General features: G+C 41.0%; 1 protein-coding gene across 1 annotated transcript in view; it reads right to left on the bottom strand.

The window, feature by feature from the left end:
• Positions 1 to 14,067, bottom strand: part of DNAH3 (dynein axonemal heavy chain 3) — a 221,999-nt gene that overhangs the window by 99,112 nt on the left and 108,820 nt on the right. Inside the window, exons 24-31 of the mRNA XM_053556151.1 lie at positions 11,668 to 11,869; positions 9,799 to 9,891; positions 7,830 to 7,940; positions 5,721 to 5,835; positions 2,798 to 2,996; positions 1,458 to 1,566; positions 1,101 to 1,214; positions 184 to 360 (exon numbers count right to left, since the gene is read on the bottom strand). Of these exons, the coding sequence (XP_053412126.1) occupies positions 184 to 360; positions 1,101 to 1,214; positions 1,458 to 1,566; positions 2,798 to 2,996; positions 5,721 to 5,835; positions 7,830 to 7,940; positions 9,799 to 9,891; positions 11,668 to 11,869 (1,120 nt within the window). The remainder of the gene's footprint in view (positions 1 to 183; positions 361 to 1,100; positions 1,215 to 1,457; positions 1,567 to 2,797; positions 2,997 to 5,720; positions 5,836 to 7,829; positions 7,941 to 9,798; positions 9,892 to 11,667; positions 11,870 to 14,067) is intronic.

Here is a 14,067-nt window from a genome sequence, read left to right as displayed (position 1 = left end):
TTGTGTTCTGGAGCCAATTACTACCATTGACAGTCCACTATTACTTCTCACAGCAGAAAAACGCTACCTGGTTCTATTATTGTGTTTTTCTATGAGATGTCCCCCCACCCCTGACCAGGTGGGTACCTCCAGCTGTTTCTATTTTATAAAATACCCCCAGCATTTACACATGCTGACATTCACCTTGAGGTTATCTGGCAGCTCAGCCCTGCCAGCATATCCTGGGTTCATGGTGATGAAGACAGCACAGGTTGGGTTCAAAGAGAGCTCAGTGCCTTCAAAGATGAACGTCTTTAACTTCCGAATAATGGCTTGTTGAATGCTGAGAATCTGCTGAGCCACCACAGACAGCACTTCTACCTGGGATGAGAATTCCTGGCTCATATAAACTCCTGATTCTGACAGCCAACCCCCTGTGTCAGAGTCCCCCTCACTCAGCCAAGAAAAAGAACCCAATCACCTGAGAACCTGAGTACTTCATTTTCAAAATTAGGAGCATGATTTGGAGTTTTGGTAAAGAGAAAGGAAACTGGATATGTGTGTGTGTGAGTGTGCGTATGTGTCTGTGTGTATAAACTGTATAAGCAGTTTCCATAGTATTGTACCTTTAACACCTGGCGTATTGCTTGACACACAGTAGGTAATCATGTTTATTGGTTCAAATTGCATGTTTGTATTTCCTGATCTCTTTTCTCTACCCAAATAGATTTAATCACTCACTCTTTTGTGATGCCTCTTTTGTATGAGTATCATAGACTTTTATCATATTCTATTTGTTTCCCTTCACTAGATTGTAACAATCTAGATGGCCATTTCTTGCTTATCATTGTACCATGGACGTATATGCAGGATTATCTGATGTACAGTAGCTGTTCAATAAAGTTTGGAACAGTTAACTGTATGAATTAGTATTACAGGAAGGTAAGGATGTGTATAGAATATGCATTCTGTCTCCTTGGGCTGCTTTTGTTTATTGCTTATGTACTGTGTACAAGAGGCCATAGGAGAGACACAGAGCCTTGTCATTAAGGAGCTGAGAGCCCAGAAAAAGGTCCCTCTATATGCAACCCTTATGTGCTGTATCCTAGACGAAGAGTTACCTCAATTCTGTTGAACTCATCAAAGCAGGCCCATGCTCCTGCCTGGGCCAACCCCTTGAAGAACTTCCCCATGGCTTTGTAATCCAAACCATCTGAGCAGTTGAAGACCACACACTAGAAAGAGGGAGGATATCATCACCATTCAGGACTCAGGATGGATTCCAGCACATCTGACTTACCCTGCACCATTAAACAGGGGTGAGGCTCTTTTCTTGTTCTCCAGGAGAAGCTGGGGCCCAGTCTGCCTATTTCACTAATCCATCTTAAATTTCATGCTCCCTTCCCTAGACAGGGGACGAGAGAGGGCCAGGAAGAGAAGGTGGGGGGATAAATGATATTTCCTACCTACCAACCTACCTGCTTAGCTAAAGCTTTGGCCAAATCTTTGGTAGTTTCTGTCTTGCCTGTCCCAGCTGGACCCTCTGGTGCTCCCCCAAGGTTCAGTTTCAAAGCTCCCATTAGTGTCCTACGCAGTAGAAAACAGGAGCTCAGTGTCTGAGTCCTAAGACACAGGAAAAAAATCTAGCTTCTTGTTTATTTTGACTCATGCCAATAGTCTAAAATTTTACCTTAAGTATATGACTAATACATCATCATTGTAGAAAATTCTATTTTGCTCAGTGTTGTAACCTCAAAGCCTGGCACAGTGCATGGTATACGGGCAGCACCCATAAGCATTTGTTTGAACGAATGTTTGAACAAATAAATAAATACATAACTCAAAAAAAAGTGAAAAATACTCAAAAAACTCCATATTCCAAAGATCACTAGTGCTAATGGAGCAGTGAAAATTAAATATATTTTTCCCACTAGATTATGAACTCTTGAGTTCAGGAACTGTATTCAATTCCATTTCATATCTTCAGCAAGCCAATACAGCATCTGGCATGTAACAGGTACAAGATAAATCTTAGAAACGAATGATATGGAATCTCTATAATTTCAGTGAACATGCTGTCTTATGATTATTTAAGTATGTCTCCTAACCGCCAATAAGACTTAGGGTTCCTTGAGGTATGCATGGTATATGGAAAAGTTCAAGAAATGGTGTTGATTAATGAGTGGGATAAATGAATGAATGGAGAGGAAAATTCACAGAACATAGGAAACAAATGATGGAGGATTTTGAAAGGAGAAAATACTCTCAAGTGTTATTTCTACAAATAAAAAAAAATGCACTTCTAGGAAAGATACAAAAACAAAGAAAATCTGAACATTACAAAATTGACAAGTTCACAACTTCCACATTTCTAATGTTACAAATTCCATGTCAAGTGGCAAGGCACTTTGCCACACACAGGATGACTGCATCACTTTATGCAGCTGGTTGGCAGGGCTTAGTATGGGTCACCGGCTCCCCTTGTCTGACCTCTTGGCCATGGGATTTCCAGGCACTGTCCTGATTCCTGCAACTGGAGAGCTCTCTACTTAAGTCCTGTGCCATGTTCACAGGTGGGAACAAATATCGTTTGTTGGTTCAAATGGATTAATTCCCCCTAGGACTCCTACTGGGTTCTCATTTCTCCATGCTCATCTTTGGAGTCATGGTAACTAAGGGAAACATTTTAAAACCTGAGAATCTTAAATGTAGAGAATAAAGGTAACCAACCCAAGATTGTCCAAACTTTCCTCCACCGAGTCTTTTCCCTCTGGAGTTCTCTATCCACCTCTCAGGTCTGGGAGCCCCAAGCGTTTACCTGTAGCAGCGATCAGTGAGAGGCGTTATCACCAGGCGGGGGGAGTTGCCCAGGTACTCGTAGCCATACAAAGCTTCCGTAGTTATCATGTGTACGTGCACATTCTTTTCCTCCCAGTAGTAGCGCAGCTGTGAGATCCACTGGAAATCATTCAGATCAGAAACCCTGTCCTCAGATAACCTGGCCACCACATCACGGGCTGTTGGGACACAGATACCAGAAACACACACATGCAGAACCATCAGAACTATTGTCTCCATGGACTTCTCAGAAGAGGCCATTTATTTATTATTATTTTTGAGACAGAGTCTCACTTAGTTGTCCAGGCTAGAGTGCAGAGGTGTCATCATAGCTCACAGCATCCTCAAACTCATGGGTTCAAGTGATCCTCCTGCCTCAGCCTCCTGAGTAACTGGGAAAGCCACCACACCTGGCTTAGAAGAAGATTTTTAAAACATTTCGTTTTGTAGAGATAGGATCTCACTGTTGTCCAGGCTGGTCTTGAACACCTATCCTCAAGTGATCCTCCTACCTTAGTGTCCAAAAGTGCTAGGATTATAGGTGTGTGAGCCACTGCACCTGCCTCCGGAACAGGATGTTATTGAGGCCCTTCCCTCTCCAAAGAATTTTAGGTTCTGGGGGCGGCGCCTGTGGCTCAGTGAGTAGGGTGCTGGCCCCATATGCCGAGGGTGGTGGGTTCAAACTCAGCCCCAGCCAAACAACAAAAAATAGCCGGGCGTTGTGGCGGGCGCCTGTAGTCCCAGCTGCTCGGGAGGCTGAGGCAAGAGAATCGCGTAAGCCCAAGAGCTGGAGGTTGCTGTGAGCCGTGTGACGCCACGGCACTCTACCCGAGGGCGGTACAGTGAGACTCTGTCTCTACAAAAAAAAAAAAAAAAACCAAAAAAAAAACCCAGAATTTTAGGTTCTACTACCTTCCTGTCTACCCTCAAGCAGCAAACAGCAATGCCTGTCAGAAGCTGGTATTTACTATCTACCAAGAATCCATGCAGAGAATCTGCTGCATTATAATCTTTCAGACAGTATAGCATTACAAGGGCATACTCTGAAATCAGACTGCTTGGGTTCAAATTCTGGTTTCACCATGAACCAGCTATGTTACTTCAGAAAAATTCCTCAATCTCTGTTCCTCAGTTGGATAATCTGTTAAACGGGGCTGACATAGTACCTACATTATAGGTTCTGTGTTATTATTAGGATTAAATGAATATAAAATGAATATATATGGATGTATCTACATTTATATACTTTAGATAGAGACAGAGATAGAAGTATGCCTGTCACATGAAAGTATTATATAAGTATTAGCACTACTATCATTCCTAAACCCTTGGGGGAGTGACCCAGAGGGCTTTGTAATACACAGTGGCCGCAAATGCTGTAATATGCCCAATATACCACTTTTGGCTCTGTTACAAACCTCCAGTATGTCGTAAGAGAATGCAGTCAGTGTAGTCTGGTATAGTTAGCAGGGGAAGGGAGCACATGAATCCATAGCTCGATGTATTCTTTCCATCTGTGGGCCTGAAAACCAGTTGGGAGATATATTTCTCCCCTTTCTCTCATGGGATTGTAAGCCTATTCAGTTTTCTTACATTGAGGTTGAAGAGTGGCTATGGGCTTAGGAGAATCATTAATTTATTTTCTTTAGGAGTTCACAGGAGGAACCTTGCCTTGGGCAGAGCTATTGAGACCTCAGAGCTTGAAATTTAGGACCTCAGAAGCCTCTCTGTGAGATAAGCCTTCTTTCTTCCAGCAAAACACAAAACCCTGCAGAGAAGAGTCCTTGAAGATTATACCTACAGTTCTTTCCTCCTCCCCAAGGAGTTCAGTTTCCCTGTAGGTTCTTGGGGGAGCATACAAGGTGGCAGGCAGAGTAAGGGGAGTCTGTATGAGAGGTCCGAGAAGAAAGTGAATTTCTAGGCATTGTATTGAGGACGCCTTTGCTGTGCGGTGTGTGTGTACCTGCATGTGTGTGCACCCTTGTGTTTACGAACCCAATCACATCACTCTGGGGTGCCTTGGGCAGTGACCACACACCTCCCCTATTATTCCCACCAGCTGGCTATGTGGTCATACGAAAAACACATTTTTCCTTCTCCTTGATTTCATGCTAGTCTACCTAAATGAAATCAGATTGAAATGAGCATCAACCTTCAGAGGAATGAGATGCCATGAAATGCCAGTAGGAAGCAGGGTATGTGAAATGAGAAACTCTGTTCCCAGGCAACCAGTCTGGTCCGGCCCTAGTTTCCTTGGTGATGATGGAGTGAGGATGCGGGGGTGGTTTGTTTTATATTAAGACCTCAATTCTTCTTTCTCCTCCTCCTCCTCTTCTTCTTCTTCTTCTTTTTTTTTTTTTTAAGAAAGAGCTGGAAAGCATTATCTCTCACCACCCTTCCCTGCATCACTGCCCATTTGCAGTCCCTTGGGTTTGGAAACAGATAGACATAGGAGCTTCTGCTGCTTACTCACTGTGTGCCCCTCTGCAACTTATTTACTCCCCTTAAGCCTTAGGTTCTTAATCTGCGAAGTGTTTATGAAAATGAAAATGTCAGTTACTCAGCACAAAGCTTGGCACCCAAAAATATTAGCTCTCATTAGCCAAGGAAATGGTTTGAAGTTATGGAAGCTCAGAAATGACTTTGCCCATCATCATTTCAGTAAGAGCCCTGCTTGGAGGGTTCCTGGAAATAAGGTTGAAGATGGGAAGGGAAACAAGAGATGCACAGAGCCTTTTGGCACTGGCTTCTCTCCTCCCTCCACCTCCTTAATCTCAGTTGGAGAAGCCTCTCCCTAATGGGGAAGGAAACTCTGAATCATTCCATTCAGGAGAACTGAGACAAGCAAGCCTGGATGCTATTCCTGGACAGCCAGTAATGCCAGGGGAAGTCTCCTTGCTTACCATGAACGTCGATGACCGTGAGGGCCCCCATAGTGAGTCGGGCTCCACTGCTCAGCTTCCCTCGCACCAGCTGGACAATCTCTGCAATCTGATCATTGCTCTTTTTCAGGAAATCCTGGCAGGGGCAGAGAAGGGGACAACTGACTAAGCTGGATTCCCCTCTGGTGATCTCCATTCTCAGAGAATGGCACCACAGACTACTGGGTGGCTCAAACCAGACTCCTGGGTGTTATCCTTAAAGTCTGCCTTTCCCTTGGATGCATTCCAATGCATTAAAATAACTGAAAGATCCAAGATTTGGAAGGTTACATACTGTAAGATTTTATTTTTATGATATTCTGGAAAAGGCAAAACTATAGGAGTGGAAACCAGTTTGGCAGTTACCAGAGACTTGGAGTAGCAAGAGGGGTTAACTATAAAGGGCATGAGGGATTTTTTTTAGATGCTATGGACCTGTTCTAGATCTTCATTGTGATGGTGCTTATATGAATACGTGCAGGTATCAAAATTCAGAACTGTATGCTGCAAAGGGTGAATTTACTGTATATAAATTATACAGTGAATCAGAATTAATAATGAAAAATATCTGAAGCTTTTTAGGATTAAAAAGACAGAGGAGATAAAAAAACAAAACGCAACATGTAGTTCTGGATTGGATCCTGGGCCAGAAAAGCCTTTTTATGTTTCCTGCTAAACTACAAATACTTGAGAATAGGAACTATGTTTGTCTCATTCACCTCTAATTCCCTTTGCCTAGTATCAGCCCTAGCACAGGGCAGATGCCAAATCAATATTTGTTAAGTGAACGATAAATGGATGGATGATTATCCTATACCAACAGCTTCTTCCTGTGGAATATCGAGGCATATCTTTCTTTTTTTTTTTTTTTTATTGTTGGGGATTCATTGAGGGTACAATAAGCCAGGTTACACTGATGAGGCACATCTTTCAACCAACATGCGTGCGTTCCAGGGCTCTGTGTGTGATAGGACACATTCTTTCTATCTATGGGTAGAAAAATGGGCACAGAGATGTAGTCAGAAATGTCAAAAGTTTTTAGAGTTTCTGAAGTCTGAAATGATACACATGAATGCAGTCTGCAAGTGTATGGTGCAATACACCTATTAGAAATTATCAACATGGAGTCTGTATAAATATGAAACTTGGTCAAATATTAAAGTTTAAATTTTAAGGTATAAAGCAAAATGCAGTAAATTAAAATACATTTTGGTCCATAGACAATCCTCTATAGGAGAATAACAGGAGATCTGATGAGATAATTGCGGGAAAGTATGCCATGGTAGAAAGGTAGGGAACAGAATCATCACTCATTCATTAAGCAAACATTTATTAAGCACCTACACTGTATTCAGCCCTGTGATAACCCCTGGAGATGGAACAGTGAGCAGAACAGATGTGGCTTCTTCCTATCGGGTTTAAGCCTCATATCTTTACTGGCACCTTTGACCCTTCCACAATACAATGATGTGGTACAACAATTTTTTGCATTTTATAGACAAGGAGACTGAGACTCAGGGTAAGTTGCTCCTGGTCACATGCTAACAAGTGGATGTGTCAGGATTTGAACTCAGGTCCACCCAGGTCCTACACTCTTAAAGTATTGGTGTCAACTGGCTAGAAATATGTGTATTTGGATCTGAGGATAGCCAGGCACTTGAGCATGCTTGGTCTCAAGAGAAAGCTGAAGGAAAGGCTAGGGGCAGGTTCATTTGGGACTGTGGGTAGTGATCAGGGCACAGTAGTGGAGGGAGAAAGAAAAATGGTGGCTCCTCGGCCTATGAAGATCACAAGGCATCTCTGTTGGTGCAGATTCTGCCAGGCTGACTCATGGAAGCCAAGCATAATAAGACTTGTTATCCTGCACACCAGAATTTCTATCTAGGAAGGAGTTTGAGAGGTCTTGCACTATAGAACTCCAAGATAGCCTCAATTTCAAATTCTTCGTCCCCCTGTCCTCATAAGAATCCTGATTTCTCTGACACTGTGGGATCCAACTATTTTGTTTAAATGGCTGCTCTAACTTTAGGTCATTCAAATCCTAATTGATACTTTTATCTTCTCTGCAAGCTTCGTAGCAGGCTCACTCACAGGTAGAGTATTTTCCACCACGGCTTCAGACACTTCCCTGGTCCAATAGATGGAGGAGACACAGATGACCACCTGGCCAGGCCACTGCAAGACCCACTGATTACGAGGGACCTAGGAAAGTGCAGGGACTTCTTGTAGGATCAGTTCATCATGTTGACTTAAATTGATTTTATAACAATAGGCCCCACAATTTTGTTGTGTTACTCCCATAACAAAAACAACATCTTCCTCCATCCTAGACAGCTACAAAGCTTGACATCTCTGGAATTACCCATTTATTCCTCTCTGAATTTTATGAAACAGAAAAAAATTTGCCAAAAATCTCATCAACTTTTGGCATTTTTTTCATGCTCCCAGTTAGCAATTTTTGACATTGTTATTATCAAGGTGGTGTTCAGAGAGTACTCATACATACTATTTTTATTTTATTTTGTTTATTTATACTATTTTTATTTTATATTTTATTTTTTAGAGATGGGGTCTTGTTGTGTTACTCAGCTAGAGGACAGTGGTGTGATATAACCTCAAACTCCTGGGCTCAAAAGATCCTCCTGCCTTGGCCTTCTAAAGTGCTAGGATTACAGGCATGAGCTACTGGCATAGTAGCTACTGGCATAACTACTCTTTTAAATGGCTCTTTAGTATTGCAGAGCTGGGCCACAGTTTCCTAAGCCAACATTCTCTGCCCCTTTTTCCTTATACTATAGGTCAGGAACGGGAAAACTATGTACATAAGTACATAGATTGTTTTGTGAATTAAGTTGTTTTAAAACAGCCATGCCCATCATTTACCTATGGTCCATGCTGCTTTTGCATTTCAAGGGCAAAACTACAGTAACCATTCTACTGTTTGTATGTATCTTATAACTGTGTTGCATATCTTTTTTTTTTTTTTTCTTGAGACGGAGTCTCACTATGTCACCCTGGGTAGAGTGCTATGGCATCACAGCTCACAGCAACCTCCAACTCCCGGGCATAAGTGATTCTTTTGCCTCAGCCTCCCAAGTCGCTGGGACTACAGGCACCTGCCACGACATCCGGCTATTTTTTGTTTGCAGTTGTCATTGTTGTTTTAGCAGGCGCGGGCCAAGTTCGAATCTGCCAGCCTGGGTGTATGTGGATGGTGCCGTAACCACTGTACTATGGGCACTGAGCCATGTCTTGCATATCTTAAACATACACATAAAATTTATTTTTAAAAAGATAGCTGCAATGGGAGTGTGACCGGCAGAGCTAAAAGTATTTATTACCTGGCCCTTTACAGAAAAAGTCTGTTGACTCTTGCTATAGATTCAATTGCATGACCTAATTTGCTACTGGTAGCTGTTTTTCTTTAATTTTTTTATTTAGAACAAGTCATAGGAAAAAGGCTTGTTCTTTCATCTTACAATGCAAATATCACTGTAAGGAACAGCAGGTCAGTCCACCACACACAGGATCAGTGTAAAGGTGTTAATTGAATATTGTTTTGTTCTATGGAAAGGGTCTGGGAATGGGAACAGGGGCCTGAAAATAAGAAAGGGCATATGAAGTAGAGAGGACAAAAGTTAGAGTTAGCCAGTGTGATTCTTGCTAGAGGCTGGCTAATGATTTATTGGAATAGATTATTTTCTTTTAGGTCTTATGTCATACTTGTTCCCCTAAAACTTAATGAGCTTAATGAGTTTGACCCTTTAGGCATCTGTGATATAAATCAATGTTCAACTGCAAGGTCCTCTAAAAAGACCTCACGCCATCAATCCATTTGACAGAAAGGAGAATGGAGGCTAACCCTCTTCTTTTAGATCACCTGCTTCTCACTGCAAACGTTTCACCAGAAATATGTTCACTGCCCCAGGATTCAGTGGGTAAAGCAAAGACAGTCACAGAGGGGTGGGTTTTTCTAGAAAGATGGAGGGGCTAATTGGACGGATTTATTTAACTTTCTCCCTGAAAGTACCCTGGCATGTGTATCCTGATCCATGTTTACCTGGACATATGCTTCAATCCCGAGTCCAATGACTTCCCGCAGACTGGCAAGCATCATCTGCTCCACCTGCTGCAGCCACTTTTCCACCATGCCCTATGGGACAAGGACAAACAGAGCCATGGCCAGAGCTGTAGTAGTCAATTCAAGCCCAGAGAGGGGAACTGTGGGCCCAACCAGTTTTCTCTCTGAACAGGGCTGGAGGAAGGCCAAAAGCTTTTCGGCTTGATATCTCTTCAAGCCAAAATACCTTCTTAACCCTTAACATTTATTTCCTATATTCTCAGAGGTATATGCCTTCTAAAGAGGTAATAAAAAAAAAATGTTTTTGTTTTTTTTTTGAGACAGAGTGCCATGGCATCAGCTTAACTCACAGCAGCCTGAAACTCCTGGGTGCAAGCAATCCTCTTGTTTCAGTCTCCTGAGTAGCTGGGATTACAGGTGCCTGCCACAATGCCTGGCTAATTTTTTCTGTTTTTAGTAGAGATGGGGTATCATTCTTGCTCAGGCTGGTTTTGGCCTCCCAGTAGGCTGGGATTTTGGGAGAGAACCACTAAGCCTGGCCAGTAATAGGGAATTTTTTAAGTGCATTTCTTTCATGTCATTTTCTAAAACAGACAGCTTCTCAGGAGGCAAAGTTAAACATCCATAGTTCAGCTAATACAATAAATTGCTCCTTGTTAATGAACAATTGTGATTCATGCCTTATTCCAATGGTTCCCAAACTCTGCTGTGGGAATCTTTAAAAAATACGAATGTCTGGGAGCATATTCTTCTTAGTAAAGTATCTCAAGAATGGAAGAAAAAGTATCCAATGTACTCAGCCCTACTATGAAACTAATTTATAGCTTTCATATGAAAGCTATAACCCAATTATAACCTAAGAATATGGGAAAAAAGGAAAGGGAGGGGAGGGGAGAAGGGAGGGTGGGCGGAGGGAGGGTGATTGGTGGGACTACGCCTACAGTGCATCTTACAAGGGTACATGTGAAACTTACTAAATGTAGAATATAAATGTCTTAACACAATAACTAAGAAAATGCCAGGAAGGCTATGTTAACCGGTGTGATGAAAATAAGTCAAATGGTATATAAAAAAAATAAATAAAATAAAATTTAAAAAAATATGAATGTCTGATTCTCACCCCCAGTCTTTCTGTTTTAATTGTGTGGATGCAGTCTAGCCATTTGGATTTTGATTAACTCTCCACAGCCAATTCACATATGCAGCAAATTATTCACTTTTAGAATTTCAGGTAAATGTAGTTGTTGATGTTAGGTGCTTGTAAGCTAGCTAGTGTTTGAGTTGGAAATGTGATGGCTGCAATTTCTATGCGTGAGTGTCAAAAACAGTCAACAATAGAAGGCCAAGGGTCCTTGTCAGTTTCCACTTGAGAGTGTGTCATGCTCAGTAATTTACATTTTACTCATTATATAAGGACATATATATAAAAACCTGGGTTAAGTAGCATCATACCTGTTACTAATCTTATGATGTTTTACTGACTTAAAAATAAGAGAAGCTGTCTGTCTGACAGAATCAGTTGGGGTATGCACATTGAGATCTAACAGAATCAGTTGTTTAGATGTGATTTTTACTACTACCTTCACATCAAGTTTGTTTAAAATCCTTCCACAAATTTAGCATGTCATGTGGATTTCAGTGTAATACACTTCTTGGAGATGGGTAAACTGAGACTTAGAAAGATTAACTTTCCCAACTACTAGTTGTTAAGTTGTTAACAACCCAGATGTTTCTTCAAATCTGAACAGTCTGAAGCTAGCATCCTAGTACTCTACCAATATGCTTTCTGCCTCATTCTGGTTTGCTCTGTTAGTGAGAAAACAATCAAAGATAAATAGAGGGAGTTACTTTGGCATTAGCTGGGTAGATTTTGCCAATGAATGGAACTGTTTCTTTTTCTGAGCTGATCATGCCCACAATTTCCAAATTGTCTGTAAACTCCAGCTTGGCAATTCCTTCAAAACATTTCTTCAAGTGTGGCTGTACTCGAAGGGGGTCCTTTGTCTCGGATAAGATCTCAAGCAGCTCATCATTTGATAGGAAGAAGAACCTATTTCAAAGCAAAGGAAGATGATAACGAACCTCTTCTGAGAACTTTTCTCTCCAATAGGTAGTTAATATCCACGTTCATACAAGATATGCCCTAGGGTCTTTTCTGAGGCCTACTGTCCTTTATAATTTATTATCTAGGGCATAGAAGGTGGAGAGTTTCTTAAAGAGATGGTATCTTACTATGTCGCTAAGGCTGGGCTCAAACTTTTGGGCTCAAATGATCCTCCTGTCTCAGCTTGCGAAGTAGGTAGAACTACAGGCATGTACCACTGTATCTGGCTTGAAAATGATTTTTGACTCTGAGAGCAACAGAAAGAATGATAGCTGATGTATTAGTTTAATATGTTTTGGGAAGTGGGTGCTACCAGTTGAAAGGGGTCTGGATAGAACAGTGGTCCTCAACTTTGGCTGTACTTTGTAATCACCTGGATAACTTATAAAAATTTCCACTGCCTAGAGATTCAAATATAATCGATCCTGCAGTGGGTCTGGGAAAATTTATATTTTTAAAAATTGTGGGGATTCTAATGTTCAGTCAGTGTTGAGAACCACTCATCAGGAAGAGAGAGGAAAGACTTCCTTGTCTTTCCTTCTCTCCAGGCATGTTAGAAAATATTACAGGTGTGATACAAGAAAGTGAATAGTAATAATGAGCCTGTTCACAGACATAGGACTCTACCACCTTCTAAACCGAATATAATAAGACAACTTTGTCTCTTGCTCAGGCCCCCAAAGCAGCAACAAACAAACTTCAGAAAATGTTTGACGTACAAATTTCTACTATGACCATCAGGATGGAAGCTCTATAATGGAGGGACCACATGCTTGTGGTCTTCACTGTCTAGGATATGTTACAAAAATGGCCACAAAATTTATAGCCCTTCTCATCAAATGGTAGAGTCTATTTTCACATCTCTTGAACCTTAACTGGTTCTGTGTCTTGCTTTGGCCAATAGATTGTAGTGAACTTGAGTTTGTATAAGTTCTAAGCCTAGACGTCAAGAAGTCTTCATGCTTCCACTCTTGCTGCTCTTGAGAACCCTGTGACCACCACTGTATGAATAAACCCAGGCTAACCTTCTAGAGAATGAAAGACATATGGTCCAACAACCTGTTGCTCTAGCTATTAGGAAGTCACCACCAGATCCATCAACTGTCATCTGACTGCAGTGAGCCAGAAGAACCACCCAGCTGAGCTCAGCCCCATCTGTCAACTCATGGAATTGTGAGCTACAGTGTTGTACTAAGATTTGGGGTGGTTCATTATACAGCCAGCAAACTAATACACTGTATCTGCAGTGTTGAGCAGATGGGAAGAGCGCAATAATTATTTGTTGGTTGACTGACTGACCAATATCTAATGAAGATGTCAAAATTCAGGCAAAATTCAAATGAGTGATTTATATGGATTTATATCACCTCTGTCTCCATCAGGTGTGATAGTAAATCAGACTCAATGACTATAAGAGTAATAATAATACATTTGTATAAATTAAAATCATTACTTAATGCTCTGTATTTTTAAGATAAAATTAAATTATGCAACTAGCAACATTTTCAGAGTGTTTTCTGAGTGCTTAATTTTATTTTATAAAAATGTATAAAGAAATATTGAGGGGTGTGTATGTGTATGTCTTTAACTTAGGAAAAAATGTGGCTCAGAGAAGTTAAAAGATTGAGTAGCTTATCTAGACTTCCTGGGTTTGAATTCTAGCTTGGCTATCTACCAGCCCTGTGTCATTGGGCAAATTACTATTTTTTATTTATAATATGGGAACAATAATAATGCTCTCAGTCTCCTAGGATTATTGTGAGTATCAAATAAGTAATAATTTTAAAGCACTTACAGTGGGGTCCTGGAATAAGTTAAGTGCTATATCAGTGTTAGCTATTATTCGTATTTTTATTAGGAATAATGGTAGTTGGTATAGAACTAGAAGCTCAAACCTCAGAGGTTTTGCAAGTTTAATGTCTTCCCAAATTTTGCCCTTCCAAATTAGGGTTCCTTCCAATATTTGTGCTATGTGTATGCTAGCCAACACAGTGGATATTTATATTTTTAACAATGTTAAATAAATTAAAAATTTGGCTTTCTCACACTGGCCATATTTCAAGTGCTCATGGGCTAGTTGTGGCTAATGGCTGCTGCATTGGATAGCAGAGATATAGAACATTGCTATATTATAGGAAGTTCTA

This window comes from Nycticebus coucang, chromosome 12 (genome assembly GCF_027406575.1).
Source record: "Nycticebus coucang isolate mNycCou1 chromosome 12, mNycCou1.pri, whole genome shotgun sequence".
NCBI classification, from domain to species: Eukaryota; Metazoa; Chordata; class Mammalia; order Primates; family Lorisidae; genus Nycticebus; species Nycticebus coucang.
The sequence above is the reverse complement of the archived record's forward strand: the minus strand, read 5'-3'. Positions and strand labels throughout refer to the sequence as shown.